The sequence below is a fragment of the Delphinapterus leucas genome, chromosome 13, assembly GCF_059928025.1.
Source record: "Delphinapterus leucas isolate spDelLeu-1000000601 "Yukka" chromosome 13, BTC_Dleu_Yukka2, whole genome shotgun sequence".
Taxonomy (NCBI): Eukaryota; Metazoa; Chordata; class Mammalia; order Artiodactyla; family Monodontidae; genus Delphinapterus; species Delphinapterus leucas.
The window spans coordinates 67,899,852-67,924,899 of NC_143141.1; the positions used below are offsets into that span (position 1 = coordinate 67,899,852).

Below are 25,048 nucleotides of genomic sequence, written 5' to 3' on the forward strand. Positions count from 1 at the left end.
CTAATTACCTTCCAGGAGGGACGAGATCTAAGCTGTTAGTCTATCATGTATATAATGAAATTAATTTGAATCCTATCTTGATAAAAACTCTAACTTCAATTTGGTACAAAATGTTTCGTTCTGTGTAACAGCAGATTCTTTGACTGGAGTATGATACAAACTTTTAACTAGCCTCCACTTAACCACCTTGTTAGATGAACTAATGTTCTCCTGTCCTCTGAAAAACATCCTGGCTGATGCCCACAAGCAGGTGGAAGGTTCACAGCCACTGGCTGTTCTCAGGTGGGTCAGCATACTTCTGTACTGACGTGTTGAGCGGTACGCCAACGGGGAGACTCAGCTATGGTCATTCTCAAACACTCTGTGCCAATATATTGATTATTGTAATTACATAATTAAATAGTATATAAACCAATAAAATATGAATGAGTAGAAGAGTTGTTTCTAGAACAAGTTAAGCCTTTAGAAAGACTAAGGTTAAAAAAAGTAAGAAAGAAAAGAAAAGGTTATCAAACTAGGAATGGATAATACAACTGCAGAAAATCGAAAAAAAAAAGTGAAAACCTAAAGTGACTTTGCACTTATTTACTCAGCAAAGGCCTTTAAATTCTTACTCCCTTTAAAGTGGGCAGTGTAGATAATGCATAATAGATATGGTTTATGCAAGACAAGCCCATACAGAATGCAAACGGATTTCTACCCGAAGACAGACCTTGGCTCTTCTTCGGAGACTGGGGAATAAATGTACATTACGTGCTTTAAGTTAAAACTTAAATATTTAAAAGATGTGTTATCTGTCTTTATGATTTCCAGTTTTAATCACCTTTTCCAAACAAGTGAGCTATGATGAAGTCTGATGAAGTGTCAGGGAGGGAAACTCTTGCTGCGGTTTATAGCCAATCTATCTCTCAGGATAGAGAATTGCTAAAATGAAGATGTTATCATAGACAATCTGAAGACTCCATACAATCAGTTCGCATTTGCCAAGAACACTACAAATTGAGGTATGGTAGAAGTCAGAATTGCCAGGAACTATACAAGTTAATAAGCTTATCCAGTTACTAAGGCAGATTCTACTGACATGGACCAATAAAACGACTGAGTGTGTACAATATTTGGCAGAAGCCAGAGAACTATGGGGAAAATAAGCAAGAAGCTATTAAAGGATCAGATATAATGTTAAGCGGAAAGAGAAACTAACTACGTATTCACTGGCAGACAAGCTTTATGAAGCTGAGTATTCAAAATGCTGTTCTTTGCAAAAGTAGGAGAGTACTTAGTGAACTCTGACTGGAAGAACTTTCCAGAAAGAGTCAATGAGAGAACAAGGAGATAAAGAGAGCAAAAAGGCAAAGCAGGTGTTAAGGACTTGGTTACAGAAGAACTTAAAAAATAGGAGATGAGGAACAAGGCTTACAAAAAGAGTCACTGTAAAGTTTTAAGAAGTAGTTTACAGTGAGCTAATCCAGTTCATCAAAAATGGTTCAGATCGTCTCATGATCCTATTAAAGCGTTATTTTTCTTATTTTTATTTTTTTTTTGCGGTACGCGGGCCTCTCACCGCTGTGGCCTCTCCCGCCGTGCAGCACAGGCTCCGGACGCGCAGGCTCAGCGGCCATGGCTCACGGGCCCAGCCGCTCTGCGGCATGTGGGATCTTCCCGGACCGGGGCACGAACCCGCGTCCCCTGCATCGGCAGGAGGACCCCCAACCACTGCACCACCAGGGAAGCCCCTAAAGCATTATTAATCTCTACAAAAGACACGAGCAAACTTTAGGATCCCAGACATGTACCTTAATTGAAGCTGTGTGAACTGAACCACTTCTTGACATTACTAAAACATTCCAGCAAAACTGTATTTATAGTTTAAAAAACCCACCATCTCAGAAGAGATCACAAAAGGAAGAGAAATAGATAACCCTTACGTGTTTGGATTTTAATAATTCATTTTAATACTTCATATAGTACTTAGTTATTAACAAATGGCTTTTATGTATATAATTTTTAAAAAAGGATAAAACTCTGTGAGGTAAATATAACCTTTGTTTGAAACTCATAGATGTTGAATGATATGCCCAAGCTTACATAGCCGGAAAATAGCAGACCAGAACCCTGGTCATTCCAGTTTAAAGTATTACAAAAAGTTTGGAAAATAAAGGAAAAAACTAAAATTTCTATTAATTCTAATAATTATCCCTTTACATCGTCTTTCCTTCCCTCCCTCCACAGACTGTGATCACTGGAGTATCTTTTTTTTCACTTGACATTGTACAACATGCATCTATCATGACTACCTAACCTTCATATAGATGACTTAATGACTATACAATATTATATGTGAATTATTCCAGTCAAAATACTACTACGGGGAAGGTGCTACTCTATAGACCCAAAGACAAACAAGAGAAAGGCAGTTACTTCACCAGTCCTGTCACTGACCAGCCAGGTGTTTGATTTTTGGTTTGTTTTTTTCCATTACAAGTAGAGCTAAAATGAAAAGTCCTTTCTTTATGGCTCATGCATTGCAGGGGTGGTCACTGAAGGAAGAGCAACCCTTCCCTCCAGAAACACTCTCTTTCCCGTCACAGTGTTTTTGAATTACTGTCTGTACATTTAATTCTGCACCATCACCTTTCTATATTTAATCATTGAGAAGAAAATGTGTGTGGATGAAAATATTGTTATATTTTATTCCCTACTGCTTGCAAAGATAATTCTCTCACACAGAACAAGTGTACCCTATTGAGGAAGAGCGAAAGCTTTCTTAGAAGCATAGATTTCTTAGAAGCATAGATAAAATCAACCGGGATTGAGCAAGATAGTAACACAGTCTATGTTTCATTTTATTTGGGTCTCAAAGGACCATTTAGTCTCCTGCTTCCCTCAAAATACAACCATGCTTTAGCCACATGGCATAAACTAAAACGGTGATCTGGAAGTTGATGATGTATCTGGAAAAGCATCAGCTCTCCATTTCAATATGTGCCATGATGACACAGCCTCAATCAAATTTTAAACAAACACAATCATAGCCACTCTCTAGGCCAAATTCTGGGGGAAAAAAAGCAAAAAACACCTAAGAATTCCAAGTGGAAGGAAGTCTTTGTAGATCCTGAGGGGCCTTTAAGTTGCTTTCAATTTAGAGAAGTGTCAAAATACGTTTCTCCAAGGGCCAAGAAAGAAGAATTATGCAACTTAATGAGATGTTGCCATATTAAACCCTGGGCTGACGGTTCTGAGTTTTAGGCAATTCCCAGCCAATGTGCTCATCATTTTGGATCCTTCACCCTACCCATGGCGTCTCCGGGTTGGAAAGCACATTAGAGGCCATGTAGCTCCAACAGTCATCACCCACATCCTAATTCCACTGATAAGGCAGGCTCGGAAAGAGCATGGAAGCTTCCAGAAACAGCACGGCGCCAAAATATTTGGTTATTTCTTCCTCACTCCCAGAGTGTTTGGCCCAAACCTGTGTAGGTATAGGTCCCTGAGAGAAGCCCTCCGTCCCGACACAGTGTCACTTACCTGCCGAGGCCCGGGAGCGGCACTGCCCAGTCATCGGGCTGTACTCCTGGTTTTCATCAACGCACACACACAGGAAGGACCCTTCTACATTTTCACAGAAGGCTTCACCACACACGCCACTGAGCAGCTCACATTCGTTCACATCTGGAAAAGGGAGCACAGATCAAGTCAGACGCGTTCCTCACTCCTGACAGCTCTTTGTTTTACCAGCTGTGCCAAGACTAGTGGTGTCTGCTGGAAACAAGGTGACCCCCTGGGCGCAATCAAACCCTTCAGCTATTTGGGGGAAGGGGCTCCCAGAGGCAGGGCTGAAAGCTTTGGTTTGTGTGAAAGGACCATGAAAACACAAAGCAAAGTTTCCAAACTCCGATCCTGGCTTTAAGGAACAACTCGGAATTGTACTGCAAGCATCGTATGTACACTTTGTTTAATTTTCTCTTCCCTGACTTTTTGACATAATGAGGTCTTAAATAATATGACACTTCTCTCTCAGTTCTTAATCCAAGGAAAATTAGCAGCAGTGGCACGTCAGAAACTGCAGAATTCTTTAAGTGCATTTTTAGAAATTGTTTTAAATCTACTTAAATGTCTGAAACTATAGTTTCCTAGCAGCCAAAATGTCCACAACTTAACAACCAGAATTCAGGTTGTGTATCCCTTTGAGAACTGAAGGAACAACCCCTGTAAGTAGTTACTGGGCTACATTAATCATTCATGGGAAACAAACTGGTCCAGTAACTCCTCAGTGATTTCACGATGCCTTTAAAAATTCTGTTTGGTGTTCCACAGTGTCATTTCTATTTTGCCAGATATTTTTCTTTTGTACTTAAATATACTTAATTAAAACACTAAAAACTCACAGATAAGTCCATTTTATTTAAGTACATAGCCATAAAGAAAGGCTAATTTTATGTTTGCCCTTGCCCAATACTACTTTTTACCCATTCTCCTCTGAAGAAATTTTATTAATGAGTGTCCAGTTAAACAAAGTACCTGACTTGGCATCTGAAATGCTCATGTATTTTATGCATTAAATGTGATTAAACATCTACAAACATCAGTTTTCATGAGCACACTCTGAGATGGTTTATACAAAGTTAAAAATTTGAGCAATTATCCAAATCATTCAGGAAAAAAAATACTATTTTCACCTGCTATTCCCAGTTAATTGGACAAAAAGTTTATGTCTCTTGACTTATTTGGATAATGACCTCGGTTTTCCATTTCACTTTGTATATAAACAGATATAAATCCAATGAGCTGAGTTTTGCTTATGAAAAGATATTATGACAAAGTAAAGCAGACAGTTGGTATATTTAATCAACCTGGACAGTCATAACTTAGACCAGAAAAATTGACTTTAGAAATTTGCCAGTTTGCATTTATCAATTTTAGGTAACTGTCAAATGGAATTTTCTACTTTCTAACTTGTAATATTTCCAAGGCCATTGAAATCTCTCCTACCAGACTGTACATTCAATCAAAAAATATTTTCTAGTTTATTTCTATGGGTCAGACTGGGGAGACAACGATGATGAGTCAGGCAGGCCCAACTCCTGCCTGCAGGGAGCTTACTGTCCAGTCAGGGAAATTAATCAGATACTCATACAGGCCAGAAGAAGTGCTGGGAATGAAAAGTACAGAGCACGATGACAGCATGCAACAGTGGACCTTAAGTGCAGGGGTGGGTTAGGGAAGTGATATAGGAGCCAAGCTCTACCTGAAGGATGCGTAGATAAGAAGGCTGGGCAGCCAGGGTCCAAAGCAGAGGGAAAAGTGTGGCCAAAGGCTACAACCCCAGAGGGCTGATTCATCTCTTAAACTCTATAGAACACCCAGAGTGGTGAGGTACATATAAGAGGTGTTCAGTTAATACTTTTCAAAGAGAGAAGAAACAGACAAATATAACGATATTTGTTGGGTTCATTAACATAACAAATATTCCTTCTATAAGGGTGGTATTTTATGGGTCAAAATGAAGCATCAACATGGGTTCGGTGTGCTCCTCTGACTGGTTAGAAATGAACATTAACCAGGGGCCCAGGAGCTATGTGGAGTCAGTGGTTTGACATCTGATACCCCATTAGGTAACAGTTAACATTTACTGAGCACCTACAACAGGCCCAACATTAGGCCCAGCAAGGAGAGAGAGAGAGACACAAAATTCTCAATCACACGGAGCTTATTGCCTTGGAAAAGGCAGCTGCAGGCAGTACATACATGATTAAATTCTTGCAAAAAAGGTTGTAAGTACTATAACAGAATTTGTTCAAGGTTTTCCAGAAGCAGGAGAAGGGATCACAGCTCAGCTGGAGTGAAAAGTGGAGCAGGGATGGTATCTGGGAGGAGATGACATCTAACTTCCAGCTTTAGGAACGCATGGGATGGATCTAGGCTCAGGGAAGGGGAGGCCAGGAGGATATTCCCAGCAGAAGGAGCAAACAACAGCCTAATAACTTCCCAGTTACGTGAACAACCATAAGCAGTTTTATGCTGCAGGAACGTAAATGGGGAGGAAGCAGGTGGTGAGGCTGAGAAGGTTAAGTGGGGGGCCAGACCACATAACCTATTAAGTCAAAATATTTAGTGAATAGCAGATGGTTTTTACCACTTGTTTTTTAGTGCAAAGGAGACTACAGCAGGAATTGGAACAAGTGTTAACGACAGTGTTAGCTTAAAGGTGGTTACTATTCAAGTGCTATTATTGTTCAATTTCTAGATTTTGTGTTTCCAGTTTAATCTGGATGGGAAATGAATTGGTGCTTTAATTGCAAATTTCCAAACTAAAAAGTTAACTGACTCCTCGTCAAGTGTCATCTGCCATGTAACGACCAGAGGTTTCCTCCTTAATTAAGAATAAAGAAAAAGCCTTGTTATCGGTGAAGTTATGAAAAGAATACCCTCCTTCCCATTTAACTGCTCTAATTGCAAACGTTTCATAATGAATTTCACTTAAAGAAATCATGGCTGATCAGAACATGAACTATAAAGTATCTTCTTTTATGTGAGCATGTGCTGGACCATATTCTAGGACCTCTGACGATATTCAAGATTCCTTCCAGCTCCGACAATCCCAGAACAGATTGAAGAAATATGCTTGCACCACCCAAAGCATCATTTTACGGGTGTCATTCCTGGAAACAGAAACTCTTGCCAACACTTTTCCTTAAATGCACTTGCCTAAGGGAGGTGCATTTTGAAGACAGACAAGCTCCACCACACACCAGACTCTATTTCCTGTGCAGGAGGGACTGAAGCGTTCCGCATACCCAGCTAAGAGTTTAAACAGATGCTCTTTTTAATATACATTTAAACCCAAAGTTATGCTTCTCTATTTCTGAATGTCCCTAACCATTTCAGAAGCCACAGGATCTTTCTGCACATCTCCAAACCGTACGACAAGGTCAAATTATGATGCAATTCTGCCCAATTATCTTGCTTCCATCTCTCCTGTGGTTGATGACTTTGATTTCTTTTCGATAGAGAGATATGAAACATGTCGGGAGAAAAAAATCTAAAAACTCACCCACACACCCTTGCCCATCCTGTGGGGCCTGAAAGCCCTGATAACAGAGGCAGCGGAAGGAGCCAGCTGTATTGTCACAAAACCCGTGACTGTCACAAACAGTGTTGTTTACACATTCATCAGTATCTGCAAAAAAGACATTGACCATGAGACACAAAACACAGACAGACAAACACCAGCTATTAATGGACAGAGGTGCTCAGCACACCCCGCTTAGTGTGAGATGATCATGTTTATACAGAGTGAACTTCTAAAACATTTTACATATACATAAAATGTTTTGATGAACATATCTCATTAGACCAAATATTGGGTTCTATGAGAAAGAAAACATTTACTCTTCCTCAGGAAATGTTTTCCAACTGAAATGACTGCTGCAGTTGCCACAGTCAGTGTTTTCTAAATGTTTTCAACTCTTTATTTCCAAGGAGAGGAGATCCCTACAGCGGAAATATGTGAAAGTATTGTCACCTTTTGTGATTGCTGTAAATGCTAACAGTTCTATCTGGCGAATTGGGAGCTGAAAGCATTGGCCTGCCTGGGCAAAAGTTTATTCAACCCTAGACATAAGCTTGGTCAAGTCTAAACAGCATTCCCATGAAGGGGGCTGGGAATGGGGGGTGGGATTAGGGGGAGAGGGGGAGAGGGAGAATTTGATCTGATAAGTTCAGCGGTGTCGCCAGCCAGTCCCAGTTATTCTAGAAAAAAGACTTTATTCACAAGAAACACTTTCCTGTCACCAAGTTATAGCCACTCAGGTCCTAAATGTCAGTGCTGCTCCAACTGATTAGCCAGTGGCCAACTTGTGAATTCACTTTGTTCTCTATAAACTTGGTGATAGTAGTCCTGTGCTTTCTATCCCGTTAAAAAAAATGTTCTCATAAAAGTGATGTCTCGGGCTTCCCTGGTGGCGCAGTGGTTGAGAGTCCGCTGCCGATGCAGGGGACACGGGTTCGTGCCCAGGTCCGGGAAGATCCCACATGCCACGGAGCAGCTGGGCCCGTGCGCCATGGCCGCTGAGCCTGCGCATCCGGAGCCTGTGCTCCGCAACGGGAGAGGCCACAACAGTGAGAGGCCCGCGTACCGCAAAAAAAAAAAAAAAAAAAAAAGTGATGTCTCAATGGTGAAGTTACAAATGGACTTTTCCATACAGTTCTTCCTTACCCTCACAGCTACTCACTTTCCTCTCCATTCTCCCACCCCCATCACTCCCGTTCTCCTTGTTTATGGCCACACTGCACGTTCCACCCTCCAGGCTCCCTGTCCTCTCTGCCTCTGGACTACACAGGCCCCAAACACAAGTTTTTGGAGAAACAACCAAGAGAAAACGCAATTACGGCATCCAAATACATGTGAAGAAGATTTCAGGTTTATGTTCAAATAAAGAAATAACAAACGATAAAGAAAATGACAAGTTAAACTGCACTCGACAGAATTTAGTTGGGTGGAGTTCATACTAATAAAGTTGAGTTTTCTCTTTCTAAAATTTTAAACACCAAGTCAAAAATTTTTCAAGAAGATAAAGAAGATGCATGCAATGATATTCAGCAGCTCTCTCACTTCTCTTCCTAATTGTCCAACACTATCAAGCGTAACTTCAGAGACTGTCTCACTTCTGAATTGTAAAATATGAGTGACTACAAACTTTTCTTAATTTTCTCAACTCAAAACTGTGTCCGGGGCCCCTTCTCCATCCCTACCAGTCTCTTCTTCCTATAGTCCCACCTGCTCATCCTTCTTCTGCATCTTCGATCATTCCTCCCTGGCTCCTTCCCTCACTGCCTTCAAACATGTTAAAATCTCTTGGAAAAGCTTTCATTTTACCATGACGTCACCAACCGTGTTTTTCCATTCCTTCTATCATTGCAAAACATATCAAAAGAACTATCTACGTGCACTGCTTTTATCTCCTAATATACCTCAACAGTAAAAAGGAAACAGTAAAAATACTAATAACATTAATAATATTAGTACATTTCTAGAATTACTATGATAATTTACAAAATAACATGTATAAAGTGCTTAGAACATTGCCTGGCATGTAAGGTAGGAAGTGTACATGTTACCTACTATTATTACTATTATAATTATTACTCGTCCTCCTCTTACTCCTCCCTTAATGACCTACAATCTGTCTTTCTAACTCTTTACCCCACAAAACCCTTTTGAGAAAAAACACCAATGGCCAACCTATCGTTAAGTTCAATGACCATTTCCCAGTCAATCATCATCACCCTAGATCTCCATGTCTGGTCAACATCTTCTCCTTGAACTCCCTTTTCATGACCCCAGGCAGAGTATTATTCTCGTTCTACCTTTAAGCCCTCTGGCTCACTCTCATCCTTTTCCAGCCTGAAGGTGGTGTCTGCCAGGGCTCAGCCCTCTCTGGGATCTGCTTCATCCTCAGCACTCCCTTCTTCTCTGTTCTCCACCCTTTCCACACTCTCCAGACTCCACAGGGCACAAATCCCCAGAACTTTGTCTCCAGTCAGGATCCTTCTTATTCTTGATCATTTCATCTTCTATTATCATCTCAAACTTACCAAGCCTAAAACCACATTCACTGTCTTCCTACTAAACCCGACTTGCTGACCTTCGTGAGCAATCCCTCTCACCTCTATCCTTCCTTTTTTGCCTCTTCATCTTACCTCAACTTCAATGGAAAAACTCAATGAAATTATTTCACATCTTAAAAAAATGAATCTCCCTTGCAGGATCCAACACAAAGACACTCAATAAATCTGCCCTGATGGATTTTCAATGGCAGCATCAGGCTGGGATCACAACTGATTTACTAATCACAACCGTGAGAAGGGTAACTGCACTGTGTCATCAAGTCACTTCACACAGGCCACTGCTAATTTTAGACTTCCTGAAATGGGCACTTGTTGAAGAGATTACGTTATTCACTGAACCACGGGATTTAAGGGCTGGAAAGAAACTCAGAAGTGCTTTAATTACCACTTACGTACTGACGGTCTCCCAGTCTCTCTCAAGGGCTGGCCCTCTGTCCTTTAGAACCATTTATCTAATATCTTTTGGACATGTTCATAGTAAATGAACTTACTCACCATTTCTCCTGTATTCCCTTCTCCCGAGAACCCAACGCGCCACCCCAGCCATGAACCTTAGTGTCAATCCTTCCCTCTCTCCTTCTCCTCATGCCTCCCCAGTCATACCCTCTTATCTTTCCTGATATTCCTCATACTCCTATTTGGTTTATCTCTGGTCTTGTCTGCCTCCCTCTAATCCATTCTCCACCAAACTGCAAACCTGCCAGGGACATTCCCTCGCTCTGAATATTCCACCGCTTCACGGCTAGAGAATACCAACCACTCTCCTTGGCAGAGCCCAGAGCCCCCTTCATCGTCTGGCGTCTGGCTACATGTCTGGCCATGGTTCTTAGCCAACCTCCTTCCTAATTTATGCTCCAGTCCTATGAGGATATGCAGTAGAGTTCTTTGAAAACCCTGGAGTTTTTAATTTCTCACTGATTTTGTGCACATCTCTTCCTCCACTAGAAATTCTCCCCTCTGTCCGCTTTGCTCAGAAACTCTCCCTGGCCCTTGGTCAGCCCAAGAGACACCTCCTGTGTGGTCCCTCCTGTGTGGCTGATTTCAGGGACCCTTCTTTGTACTCCCAGAGTGTTTGGGGACATTACCGTGCTTATCAGGGCTACTTTTGGGGTTGGGGAACCTTCAAGTAAACCTCACCAGCAACTTATTCCCTACGAAATGGGACAGTGGACAGCAAAGGAGGAGGAAGGGAAAGCAGTGCCTGGAAACCTGGTGGCTTTTCAGTCCAGGTTCTGGAAGTAAAAGCTCTTGCTTTCCTTTTTATGAACTCTGTGCACTTACAGATGACGATTTCTTGTTAATGACTGCCAGCTCAGGGACTGAATAACTGACCTTAAGGTGAACAAATCCTGAGCCGGTTATGAATTACTGGGTGTCTTGCAGTCTCAGACTTACTGTAATAGTGATTAACAGAGAAAGTTTAGATGAGCAATATTTTGGATTTCAACGAATAGGAAAAATAACATAAAATGCCTGGAGACTAGCTCTTCAACAACTAATATTTTATGAAAATGATATATTCTAACTTTCAGCAGGTTCATGTTTCAACAATGAGGTGAAGTAATAGCTTAATAAGAGGGTGTTTGTTTCACTTCTCTAATGACATATTTAAAAAAAAACATCATTTCATTAGAATTTTTTTTGATGACATGAGCTCTCAGAGATTTTTTTCCATTGTTAGTCCTGTCTATAAATAGATTTATAAGAACTGCTACAACTAATATTAACTCTAAGAATAAAGCTAAATGTTAAAAGAATTTATTATTATGCTAGAATAAAAGCCCGATCAAGATGCAAACTTCATTAAATGGATGAGTAAAAGCTATCCCATTTTTGCTGAAGTTGAATTTTGAATATGAAACTAAATTTTGAATGATTCATATATCACAGATTTTCTTTTTGCTTAATTAAGGATGGCTCTGTTAAATTACTAAAAGGATTTTGCTTGGGCATCTGTAAAAGCCATGCATGATATTATCTATCACCAGTCATACTGTCCACCAGGTAAGTGATACAGGAGTAACTGTCCAGAGATCTCTCAGCTGACAACCCAGATGAATTTGATACACTACTGTAAAAATTGATTTCTCATGCAAGTTTTTGTTAGTTATATTTTACTAAGGCAGATATAAATATTACCATTTCAATGGAAATGAATTCAAGAAAAAATTACACAGACCAAGGAAAGCAGATCACTGATGTGAATTTTCCAATAACAAGATAACCTAAATGTCAGAAAGAGAAATAGAGCATAGTCCTGGATGAATGGAACTGCCAGGGGCTCATTTTTAAAGGAGCAATGTTGTCAATGACCAACAGGCTCGCACTTTGAGGGTCTTAACCACTGTCCTACTTGGTAGATCAACTTTCCTTGTTCGTATGCTTTTTACTTAGTCCATTTTCTCAATGGACCAAAAGTTTTTCAAAACCTACTGACTGTTATTAGGGATTCTACATATAACAGCAGAACTCCAACCTTGTACCATGTCCTTCGATTCTCGCTTAGGTAAAGTGAACTATGAAATAACATGAACGTATGGAGAGGAAACATGATTTTCTAAAAGGAGCTGGGGTCAGGTAAACTTTATTTACTAACTAAGAAATTACAACTGTGTTCAAAGACCTCAAACAATGAAATTCATAAAAAAACCTCAATGATTCCATTAGATGTTCTGTGTTATATGCAGAAAAGTCCATGTGCATGGGGAAAAGGAGTATTTGGGTATATTTTGTCAAATAAATGATGTGGTTTTCTTCTTTTCAGATATGCTCTTCAGTTTTTTGTTTTGTTTTGAATTAACAAGAGTCTTTCTCACTTTAACATCTCCTACCTTTGTTTTCTTGCTTTTCCTTTTCCTTATTCTGAGCAAGACATATCCATCTATTCAAGGAAGGAGCTCTCTGACGAGCCTTCCTTCTGCTGCCAGGGCTCTCTAGAGAGGTGCATGATGGGAACGGGGTGTCATTTTTGATAAGGGATGACTCATAGGAAAATCCCCACAGCTCTTGGATGGTTGGGAAGAAAAAGCCTTCCTGTCATCAAAGCATTTTTATTTATTTTTTTAAAAAGATTTTTTGGATGCGGACCATTTTAAAAGTCTTTATTGAATTTGTTACAATATTGCTTCTGTTTTATGTTTTGGTTTTTTGGCTGTGAGGCATGTGGGATCTTAGTTCCCCGACCAGGGATTGAACCTGCACCCCCTGCATTGGAAGGCAAAGTCTTAACCACTGGGCCACCAGGGAAGTCCCCATCAAAGCATTTTTAGATGAATGATAAGGTTTATCTTAATTCAAAGGGACTTTGAAGATTATCCAGTTCAATCTCTTCATTTTAAGAACCAGAAGACTGAGGCCTAGAGAGGAGAAGTAACTTGCCTCAAGGTTACGCAGTCAACCAGTGGTACAACTGGCAAAGGAGCAGAGCTTAATGAAGGAACAATCTTCAGAATCTAAGTTTGTGGCTGTATCCACCACATCTTCTTGCCTCCCACCATGGTTATAAAACTGAGAGGATGAACAGAACTAACCCAATTGTGAGCCCATCAAGTACACTGGAGTGTGTCCACTATGAAGGTGCAAGTCAGAACACATACTCCTAGACTTTACCACTTACTGACTTACAGTTTAATCAAGTAACCTCCTCTTGTCCTTCAACAAGGCCTTGACATCAAGTATCATCGTACCTGAAATCTAAAGATCTGAGGTTTTGTAGGTCCTGAAGACGCTATTTTTCTAGAAGACCCTTGCAAAGAAAGACCCATCAAGCACCAGGGATGTGTAACCCACAGAATGTCCCAGGACCATGTCCAGCATTGGTGCTCTTTGGATCTCTCCATGAGAAGGAATGACCCACTGTTTCAGCCCAAGGCTTCCTGCCCAATTGGAATTGTTTAAATGTTTGGCACTAGACTCTTAGGAGAATAGAGCCAAAGAAAGGGGGCTTACACTGGAAGGGATGTAGGGTTCCTGCTTCAGGAGAAATGCAGCCCTCAGACTCTTTACTGAATGGAACAGAAGCAGACCAGGAGACGGTAAATCCCAGCCAAGAAGTGGGACTGAACAATGTTAAACCAGCTGAATATCTGCCCAAAGGAATTTTTAAATGGCATGGCTATGGGCCCAAAAGAGATTAAGGTCTCTCTCACAGCATAGGAGAGAAGCCAGGATTAAACGGAAGATGAGCGCAGGCCTAAAGAAAAAAAATAAAATTTAGCCAATAGGAAATTAAAAACTGGATTTGGAGACGGTCCAGGCAACACAATAGGATATGGAAAGAGCCTTTTAAAAAAGGTCCACTGAGGTCTGGCAACGTCAACAAGGCTGAAGAATATGGGCCTTGTTATGGAAAATAACTTTGTTCTGGGAAATGGGGATGAGCCAGAAAACAGCAGAAGACGACATCCTTGTGCAGAGTTTGACTTCCATGCTGTTGCCTGACAGAGAAGAAGTTGGGGAGAAAACCTGTGGACCTTGATGGTCACAAGTATGTTTTGAAAGCCAGTGGCCTAAGATCAGCAACGAGAAATGACAGATGTATAGCAAGTTATTTCAAATCCAACTTTCTAGCCCCAAATTCTGGAAAACAAGGCTGGCCAATGAGAGATCAATTTTTTTTTTTCCAGCCTTGAAACTCACTACTTTAAAAGAGATTTACTTGAATTATTCTTTAAAAATTACCCAGAGCAGCCTCCCAAATGATATATGGGAATAGCTAGAAGTTCCCGAGAAACAAAACTTAAACTCTGCTCTGATTTTAATCAGTCATTACATGAATAACATATATTCACCAGCCACAGTTAAAGATAACCTAGTGGAAAACCACCCTAAAATCACAAATCATCATAATCCCAAACTTACCCAAAGACACGGGACTCACCCTCGGTCACCTCCCCACATACAAGCCTCCCACTCCTCTGATTTTCTCTCTTGTTCTATCTCCAATCTCTCCCCTCTTCTCCAACCTTACTGGGGGCCTCCTCATCTCTCATCGGAATTCCTGCAATGACATTCTACCGGGTTTTGTGCTCTCAGCCACTCACTGCCGCTCCAAACCCATCCTCCACGTTGAGGGAATGATTAACCTATTGAAATAGTCCAACCAAATAATTCTTTGCTTAAAGCCTCTTCAGTTTTTCTCCAGGGATAACAGTATCAAGGCCCATGCCATGTGCCTTCTGGAGCTCATCCATACTCGCTTCTCAAATTATTTGCTTTCCTAGCTGGCCCCTCTGCCTCTGCATCTTCTACTGCCCTTTCCCTGTCTACTGGATCATTCCATCAGGATCAAACACTTCCTGCTATCATCTTAAAAGCAACAAAGAGCCTCAGGGCACAAAATCTCTTCAGCTAGAACCATATTTCTCACCCCCTTTAACAGTCAAGGTTCCAGACTTTCCTACACGTGCTGTGTCTACTCCATTAGTTCTCATTTGCTCCTGGGTGGCTCTCATATATAGTACTCCACCAAAATGGCTCTTGATAAGGCCATCATTTTGTAAAATCCAAAGGACTCTTGATTGTCATGTTAATAGAGATCTCTCAGTGGTGTTTAACACACTTGACAACTCTCCTCTTCTTAAAGCAGGCTCTTCCCTTAGATTCCATGGTCCTATATGCTCCAGGGTTTTCTCTTAATCCTCTAGCCACATTCCACAGTCCTTCTCTTTTACTTTACCCCTAGATGTGTTTTTCAGGGCTTAGTCCTAGGCCTTCTTTTCTTCTCATTGCATGGTCTCTCTTGATGGCCTCATCCTTTCTAATAGCTTCAAACACCATCTATATCTGGGGACTTCCCATTTGTATCTCCAGCATAGACTTCTCTTTCAAACACCAGATCTAACTTGATCCAACTGCTTGACTGTCATACCCACATGGACATCTCAAAGGCAACTCTAGTTCAATACACCCAAATCGTACTTCTGATGTTAAAATTTTTTTTTGCTTAATTTTTCACCATGTCAGCAAATAGTGCCACCAAATATCTAATTGTTACATTCAGAACCAGGGATCTATCTTCAGTATCCCTTTTCCTCCTTACCCTACATCCAAACCAGCACTATGTTCTAATCCAGTACTAGGTTCTCTCTCCAAACCATTTCTTGAGTCATTCGTTTCTCTCCATAATACTGTTACTACTCTAGCTTGAGCTACCAATATGCTTGGTCTGAACAACATCTGAGAAGACACCCTGAGTTTTCTCTTGCCCCTCTAATCCCATTTTCAAATGTCCCCGGGGCAATATACACTTTAAAAATATAGAGTATTGAATAACATCAAACCTAAGAGTTTACTTTATATACCATCAAAAGAGAAAGAAAAAAGGCTCTGCAAATTCAAGTATTTCATACTGCTTATTTTTAGACAAATCACATCAACTGGAAGAAGCATCCCAATATTAAAGTATGAAAAAAATATGCATCTTAGAAATGATGAAATATAGTATATCACTGTCCTGCTTAAAATCTATCAGTCTATTTCAATTATTCTTAGAATGACATTCAAACCCTTAATGTCTCCTGTGAGGCTTTGTACATTCCATCCCCAACTCTCCAGTCCATCCCTCGCTGTGTCTCCCTCCCTCTAAGTACCAGGCATTGGTCTTTTTCACCTCCCTGAATGCACCTAGTACTTTCCTACCTCAGCGCCTTTGCGCTTCCTACAACTCCACCTGGGAACGCTCCACACCACCTCCCTCTTCCATGGGGAACTCACTCCTCAGGGCTCAGCTCAAATGCCATTTCTTAAGAGACCCTTCAGGTGAAATAAGTGAGCTTTCCCTCCTCTTTCCTCTCATTGACTCTGTTCTTTCCCTTGCAGCAGCATGATGATCTGTGGTCATATGCTTTTTGAAACATTTACTTGTGTATTTACTGCTTGCGCCCTGCAAGTGCAGTTCCTAGAAGGCAGAGATCATGTCTGTTTTGCTAATCACTGTATGTCCATAGCCTTGAACAAAGTCTGGCACATAATAGGTGTGTAATGGCAACATTAAACATAATACTGTTGAATACAAAAGCAAGCAAGCCTTCCACAAACCAGCCTTTGCCTACCTCTTTAGCTATAGCTTATGTATCACTTTTCCCCCATCACACATGTTCAACTGAAACTAATTTAATTGCTATGTCCCAAAATCCATGCCATATTTCATGTCTCCAAATCTTTGCTAGTGGCATCTGTTATGCCAGGACACCCTCCCCCCATCCCTTCCCCACAGATCTCAGGTCATATTTTTCACCTAGATAATGTTCCTCTGCCCTCCAAGCTCTTCTAGTCTCAGCTGGAGCTTCTTAGAAGATTTTTTGACCCAACCTTGTGTTGAAAATGTGTCTACTCACACAGGCTCTTCCTGACCCTCACTAAACACTTATGAAGATCTTAGAACGATGGTATATCACATCATCACCAAAACACAAGGCTGAGCACTCACAGCCACAGCATGGGAGGAAGAACTACTGAAGCAATGGAGCTGAGCTAGAAAAACAGCTGGTAACCTAGCCATTTCCCATTCCATCCGAAAGCAACAGTCAAATTAAAGCTGTGCTGCAGACAGTTTAAAAAGTAGAATTTATAATACAGGAACATGTATTTGAAATTTTCAAATTCCAATTTAAAACGCTCTTCTAGAATGAAGAGAAAAGGACAAACTGATGGGCAAGAAAACATTCATTTTTATATCCCAGATGTATGAAAGAGTTAAAAACAAAAAAAAAACTCACAAAGATAAAATACTATAAGAAATATAAATATACAATTGTTCACAACAGAACAGGGAAAATGGCCAAGTATAAAGCAATGAAAGAAATAACAGCACTATAAAATTAAAAGGCAAGTTAAAGAATGGGGAAAGCATTTGTAAAATATTGATCAGTGATTATTATCCTTAGTACACATAAATCAGTTAGAAAAACTTTACCTCAGGTAGGTAAAAAAAAATCTCACAGAAGAAAGGAGATAAATATAAAAGAGGTTAACCTAATATAAAATGCAAATTAAATATTATTTTCTTCTTATCAAATTAACAGAAAAATGTGAACATGAGTTTATTTTTGGAGAGAATGTTAGGAGGTCTAGACTAGGAGGTCTCATTGGGTTCTGGTGGAAGCAGAAACTGGTACAACATTTCTGGAAAGCAAGGAGCTCACATATGTTGTTAAGACCCATAAAGCTGCTAATATCCTTTGATCTTGTAATTAAATGTCTTAGAATCTACTCTAGGGACATGATCATTGATGAAAAGAAATGTTTATATACAAGTTTCTTCATAAAACATTTTTAACGGCAACAACAACACAGGACAGAGTCCATCTCCATAATTAGGAGCATATCTTTAAAAACGTATGGTACAATCATAATTCTAAGTGAAAAAGTAAAGATAAAAGCACATGATCTTATTAAAACACTTAAATACTGAAAACTTAAAAAAGAAATAGACCAAATAGCAACTGGTTGGTTGATAAATGATTGTTTTTTTCACTTCTTAACATTTTCTAAGTTTTTCAGATTGAGGACATATTACTCTTAAAATCAGAAAAATTATTCGTTTGCAGTCAACTATTTGAAGATATGAAAGTAAAAAATTATTCTACTTGAGTATATACCTAAGTATATTCTGCACTCTAACAGCAATGAATAAAACTGTACAAAAGTGGAATAGACATTCATAAATATTCTAAAATATACTGAAAAACTTGTAACATTTAAATATTTCTTCAAATTGACAATTAAGAAAGCTGAATGTTTTACTTTAAAATAAACTGTTTTGCTTGAAGTGATTTTAAAAAATTACTTAAGAGAAATGCTGCTGCTAATTATTAAGTTAGGAAATATTTTGTCAGGAAACCATAGCAATTTTCAACAATTACAGCTGCAACTGAAAATAATAAAGCAAACAAAAAAAATCCAAACAAAAAAGCTTTAAGTGCTTTTTAATCTAACCAAGATTTTTGTTTTTTCATACAAAGCTGTGTTTGTTTAGTTTCAAAAACTCTGGAGACCCTGTCCAAAAGTACAATCTTCTGAACATGAATTCAGAGATTCTGTTGAATGAAAAATTAACACTCTGAACCTAATCCCTTCCTCAAACACAAATAGTACATTGCCAGTTGTAAATGTTTCTATCTGAAGATTGACTTTTCTACTGCTTACAGATAAGTATTGTATACAATTTCACTTTTTATTATGTGAAAATAGAATTTAGACCAAAACATTTTAGATCTCAAACTTAACTTTTGGTGCATTTTATTTTCCTTTAATTCACTATTCAGTTAAAAAATCATAGGAAAACATTCTTTCCAAAATATATATAAAAAAACAAGTTAGGGGTGATATAATCAAAAATACTCTAAATGGCAGGGGTGGGGAAGAAAGGAAAAGGAACAAAGAGATGAGACAAATGGAAAACAGAATTAGGTACAGATTTGAACCTCTCAAATACCAGTAATTAAATGTATACAAGCTAAACTCTCCAATTAAAAGACAAAGATTGCCAACATGAATTAGAAAAGAACTATTATATCCTTTTTACAAGAGAAAGAACGTTCAATATAAGAACACAGAAAGACAGGAAAAGATAAGTTGTGCAACAGCAAACGAAACCATAAACAAGACGAAAAGACAACCCTCAGAATAAGAGAAAATATTTGCAAATGAAGCAACTGACAAAGGATTAATCTCAAAAACTTACAAGCAGCTCATGCAGCTCAATATCAGAAAAGCAAACAACCCAATCCAAAAATGGTCAGAAGACCTAAACAGACATTTCTCCAAAGAACATACACAGATTGCCAACAAACACATGAAAGAATGCTCAACATCACTAATCATTAGAGAAATGAAAATCAAAACTACAATGAGGTATCACCTCACACCAGTCAGAATGGCCATCATCAAAAAATCTACAAACAATAAATGCTGGAGAGGGTGTGGACATAAGGGAACCCTCTTACACTGTTAGTGGGAATGTAAATTGATACAGCCACTATGGAGAACAGTATGGAGGTTCCTTAAAAAACTAAAAATAGAACTACCATACGACCCAGCAATCCCACTACTGGGCATATACCCTGAGAAAACCATAATTCAAAAAGAGTCATGTACCACAATGTTCATTGCAGCACTATTTACAATAGCCCGGAGATGGAAGCAACCTAAGTGTCCATCGACAGATGAATGGATAAAGAAGATGTGGCACATATATACAATGGAATATTACTCAGCCATAAAAAGAAACGAAATTGAGTTATTTGTAGTTCGGTGGATGGACCTAGAGTCTGTCATACAGAGTGAAGTAAGTCAGAAAGAGAAAAACAAATACCATATGCTAACACATATATATGGAATCTAAAAAAAAAGAAAGGTTATGAAGAACCTAGGGGCAGGACGGGAATAAAGACGCAAACTTACTAGAGAATGGACTTGAGGACATGGGGAGGGGGAAGGGTAAGCTGGGACAAAGTGAGAGAGTGGCATGGACATATATACACTACCAAATGTAAAACAGATAGCTAGTGGGAAGCAGCAGCACAGCACAAGGAGATCAGCTCAGTGCTTTGTGACCACCTAGAGGGGTGGGATAGGGAGAGTGGGAGGGAGGGAGACACAAGAGGGAAGAGATATGGGGATATATGTATATGTATAGCTGATTCACTTTGTTATAAAGCAGAAACTAACACACCATTATAAAGCAATTATACTCCAGTAAAGATGTTAAAAAAAAAAAGATAAATTGTGCAAAATTTAACTGAAAGCATATGTAGCTATATGAAAGATAAAGTAGATTTAAAGGTAAGATGCACTGATAGAGACAAATAGTGACATTTCAAAGGGATGAAAGGTTCAATCCACCAGGAAGATACAAAAATCTATATTTAATTCCTGTGTCAGAAAATATATAAAACAAAATCCAGAAAACTAAAACTAGAAACATAAATCTCCATAATAATGGAGATTATAAAATACTCCCTCAGAAAATTATGTAATAAGCAGGCAAAAAAACCAATAGGGATATAGATGATATGAACAACACAATTTACAAACTGATCCCACTCAATATACACAGGTCCAAATGCAGAATATACACTGCTTTCAAGTACACAAGGGATAGTTACTAAAAGTGACCATATTCTGAGCCACAAAAAACTTTAAGGATTGAAGTCATTGAAAGTGTGTTTAGCTGACTAGAGATAGAAATTAATAACAAAAATATAAGTAAAAATCTCTAAATTTCTAGATATTAAACAAAACAACTCTAAATAATTCATTGGTCAAAGAAAAAAGACAATGGACTTGAAATATTTTTATCTGAATAACAAAAAAACATCACAACTTGTGAATGCAGTAAAGCCCTTCTTAATCATAAATACATATATTAGAAAAGTTTGAGATCCAATGATCCAAGGATCAATCACAAGAAGTTAGAATTAAGGACAAATTAAACCCCAAGAAAGTAAAAAGTATAAAAGCAGAAATTAATATAATTGCAAACAAAGAAAATTTAACAAAAGAAAGTTGTTTCTTTGCAAAGACCAATACCCCCTAGGAAGACTGAGAGCAAAATAGTGAAAGCATAAATTAGTAAAATAAAAAATGGAAGGCATTACTACACATTCTACTGACATTAGGAAGAGATAAGAAGATGATATTAAGAACAACTTTGTGCCAATGCACTGGAAATTTTACCTAAAGTGTATAGATTCCTTGAAAAACAAAAGTTACCAAAACTGACATGAAAAGTCAAAAAACAATGTTATTTTACCTTTTAAGTACATCTTAACTACAGTTTAAAAACTTTCATAACACACCCCCCCCAAAATAAAACAAAACCAAAAATTCCAGGCACAAATGACTTTACCTGTAAATTCTTCAGGGAATCCGAGGGAAAAGTAACACCAATTTAACACATACTTTTTTCAGAAAAACCAAAAGAAGGGATACTTTCAACTTATTTTATGAAACCAGAACCACCATGACTCCACAACTTTACCAGGACGTTAAGAGGAAGGAAAATTTACATGAACACGGATGTAGATATTCTAAAAAAAAATGTTATCAGTTTGCCTCTAGGGATATGTAAGAAGGCTAATACATCATGACTAATGGGTTTATTGTAAGAATGCAAGGGTATTTTCACTAAAAAAAAAAATTAATATGGCTGGAATGCGCATGTGATGGTGACCACTAGAGCTACCATCTTGGACCATGATATGGAAACCACATGTCAAGGAGAGCAGAATAAAACAGATATTGTCTGGGTTCCAGTGCTGTACACTTGCATTCTGAACCCTCGATTACTTGTTCTTGAACAGCTACATAGAGAGAAACAAACTTTCATCTTGTTTAAACAAATCAGCCCATGCAATTCACATTAACAGAATAAAGGAGAAAATAATTTTTTTTAATAGACACAGAAAAAGCATCTATTACAATTCAAAACCATTCATAATAAAGACTTAGCAAATCATAAATAAAAAAGAATTTCCTTATCTGATAAAGAGTACATATTAAAAACAACAAAACTATGGCAAACACCATACTTAAATATTAAATGCTTTCCCTGCTGAGATCAGGAATTAGACAAAGAAGCTAGCTATCACAACCTTTATGTAGTAGAGGTCCTAGAAAGACTAAGAAAAGTATAATTATCAAAAGAAAATAAGTAAATAGTTTTTCATCTACAACATAATGGCTTATGTACAAAATCCAAAAGAATCTGCAGATAAACTACTAGAAATAACAAGTAAATTTAGTAAGGTAATAGATACAAGGTCAATGTACAAAAATCAAATGTAGCTCTATGCACTAGTAACAAACAATTATAAGGGTAAAAAAAAACCACTTTAAGTACCACTCACTACAGTACAAAAATATTAAAAACCTAGGCATAAGTCTAAAAATATTGTGTAAGACCTTACACAAAAAAGCTGCAACGAAACACCAAGGTAAATGAAAGAAAACCTAAACAAATTGAGGGATATATCTTATTTATGGATTGGAAGACTCAATATTGTAAAATGTGAAATCTTCCCAAATTGACCTATTGAGTCAATGCAATTCCAAACAAAACCTCAGCAGAGTTTTTTTTGGTGAAAATTGATAAGCTGATTATAAAACTTATATAGAAATGAAAAGGGCCAAGAATAGGCCTGAAAATCTCAGTGGACAACAAAATATAACAATTTCGAATTTGCAGCACCATATATTTAAATTGATTATAAAGCCACTGTAATTAAGAGAGTATGCTATTGGAGCAAGGGTAGATAAGTAAACCTATGGATAGAATGAGGAAGAAATAGACCCATATATATTTGACCACATGCTTCATAACAGAGTTACCAGTGCAGATCAGTGGGGAAAGGCTGCTCTTCTCAAACAGCCACGACCCAAATGGACATTGGAAAAAAGTATTGAGTTGGCCAAAAAATTCGTTCGGGTTTTTCCAGAAGATGGCGCCATAACCCAAACGAACTTTTGGCCAACCCAATAAATCTTGACCTCTATTTCGCACCACATGCAAAAATCAATTTCATGGCAAGGACAGATTCCAAATGTAAAATATAAAATAAAGCTTTCAGAAGAAAATATAAAAGGTATCATAATGCCTTCAGGGTTTGCAAAGATTATGGACACAATAAAGTACTGATCTCAAATGAAATAATGAAAACACTGGACTTCATTAAAATTAAGAACTTGGGTTCAACTGAAGTTACCATGGAGAGAACTGTTGTGTAGGGTACCTCCTTTTGAAGAGGTTTGTTATACAGAAGTAGACAAATGAAACAATTCTGAAAGAGCCAATATAAAGGTATGAAAAGTTGTTGCACATCAGTCCTCACAAGGGAAATGCAAATTGACACCACAGTGCGATACCATTACTCAGCATGGCTAACCTTTAAAAGGACTGACAATTCCAACTGTTGACAAGACGTGGCACTGGAAGTCTCAAACTTAACTGGTGGCAGTGTAAACTGGTAGTCTGAAAAACTGGCTGTATTTATGAAAATGAGACATACATATGTTCTATGACCTATAAATTACACTACCAGGTAATATCCAACAGAAATTAGTGATTACATCCACCAAAAGGTATGTTCAAGATTACTAAGGCTTTATTTACAACAGTCCCAAACTTGAAGAAGTCCAAATGGCCATCAACAGTAGAATGGATACATAATTGTAGTACATTCATACAATGAAATACTGTACAGCACTGAAGATGAAGTACTGCTACATATAACACAGGTGAAGTTTATAAGCATAATGTTGAATGAAATAAGCCAGACACAAATGAATACCTACTACATAATTCCACTGATACAATGTTCAAAAACAGGCAAAACAAAGCCATGGTAATGAAGACAAAATAGTGGTTACTGCTGTGTATGGGTATTGGGCAGGGGGATGGGTAATAATCAGGAAGAAGCTTGAGAGAGCATTCAAGGGGCTCATTGTCAAGTGTGCTCACTCTGTAAAAGTTTATCAAAAGTACCCTTATGACTGATACACTTTTCTTTATATATTTTAAGCAATTTAAAAATTTTACTTAAAAAAAAAAAAGCCAATCCACACTGTTGTATTTCCTGGTTAAAGACCATCTTACACATTCAAAAGCTCATTCTGTCTTCCTTTCTCCTTGGTAAGAGATATATACCTATTAGACTAAAATATTAAGGGACTCTAAGTAGCAAGCCTGGTCACCACTCGCTACCTGTCCATTGTAAGCCATTCAAATACGCTGACACTTAAATTTCTTCCATATGCAAATGAAGTTATTTTTCTGTTTTTGTTTTTTCTTAAGTAGGAATACAGGTGAAAATAAGAGAACCAATGTAACACAATACATCTTTTCTTAAAATTTTAACGTTTCTATGTGACCCACTGCAAGTCAAGGGAATCATTTGAATACTGTCCAGGCTATGCTACTATTTTTTGTCTCGTAGAAGGTGATGGAGAATTACTATGGAATGAATTTTAAAATCATTTTCTTAGAATTATAACAGCATTGCTGTATGTTCAGAACAGACTGGAATCCTAATGTTCCAGGATATAGGGTTTTAGGAATCATGAATATTTAAACAGAAACATGTGATGTGCAAAGGGAGGTCATATTTGACTATTAAGCATTAATGATGATTGATCTGGATCAGTACAGCTCCCCAGGACCTTACTGGCAACACTCCCTCCCACGTGCATCTGAACTGCTGAGAGTGGGTTCCTGGTTCTCTTTCTCTACCCCACATGCCCTTTCATAAGTTTAAAATTAATACAGCTAGTAAATATTCTTCTACATGAGGGTAAAATATAAAATTAATGAGTTTTTAAATTTTGTGGGTTTTTTTTAAGACCCCAAAAAGTCCTAAGAATTTTTCAAGTTTTTAAATTATGTCCCTTCTCATTTCCATTTGGCTTTTGAAGACAAGGAAGT

The 25,048-nt window shown here is 38.3% G+C and overlaps 1 protein-coding gene across 17 annotated transcripts in view; it reads right to left on the reverse strand.

Annotated features, from left to right (window-relative positions):
* LTBP1 (latent transforming growth factor beta binding protein 1) overlaps positions 1–25,048 on the reverse strand; it is a 425,591-nt gene that overhangs the window by 45,233 nt on the left and 355,310 nt on the right. For 8 of the 17 annotated variants that reach the window (XM_022574111.2, XM_089922380.1, XM_089922381.1 and 5 more), the window contains 2 exons: positions 7,052–7,177; positions 3,526–3,669 (listed from right to left, as the gene is read on the reverse strand). The exons of 4 other annotated variants lie outside the window; for them this stretch is intronic. In XM_022574111.2, coding sequence (XP_022429819.2) covers positions 3,526–3,669; positions 7,052–7,177 — 270 coding nt within the window. The remainder of the gene's footprint in view (positions 1–3,525; positions 3,670–7,051; positions 7,178–25,048) is intronic. 5 more of the 17 variants (XM_089922379.1, XM_089922387.1, XM_089922392.1 and 2 more) reach the window with 1 other exon arrangement.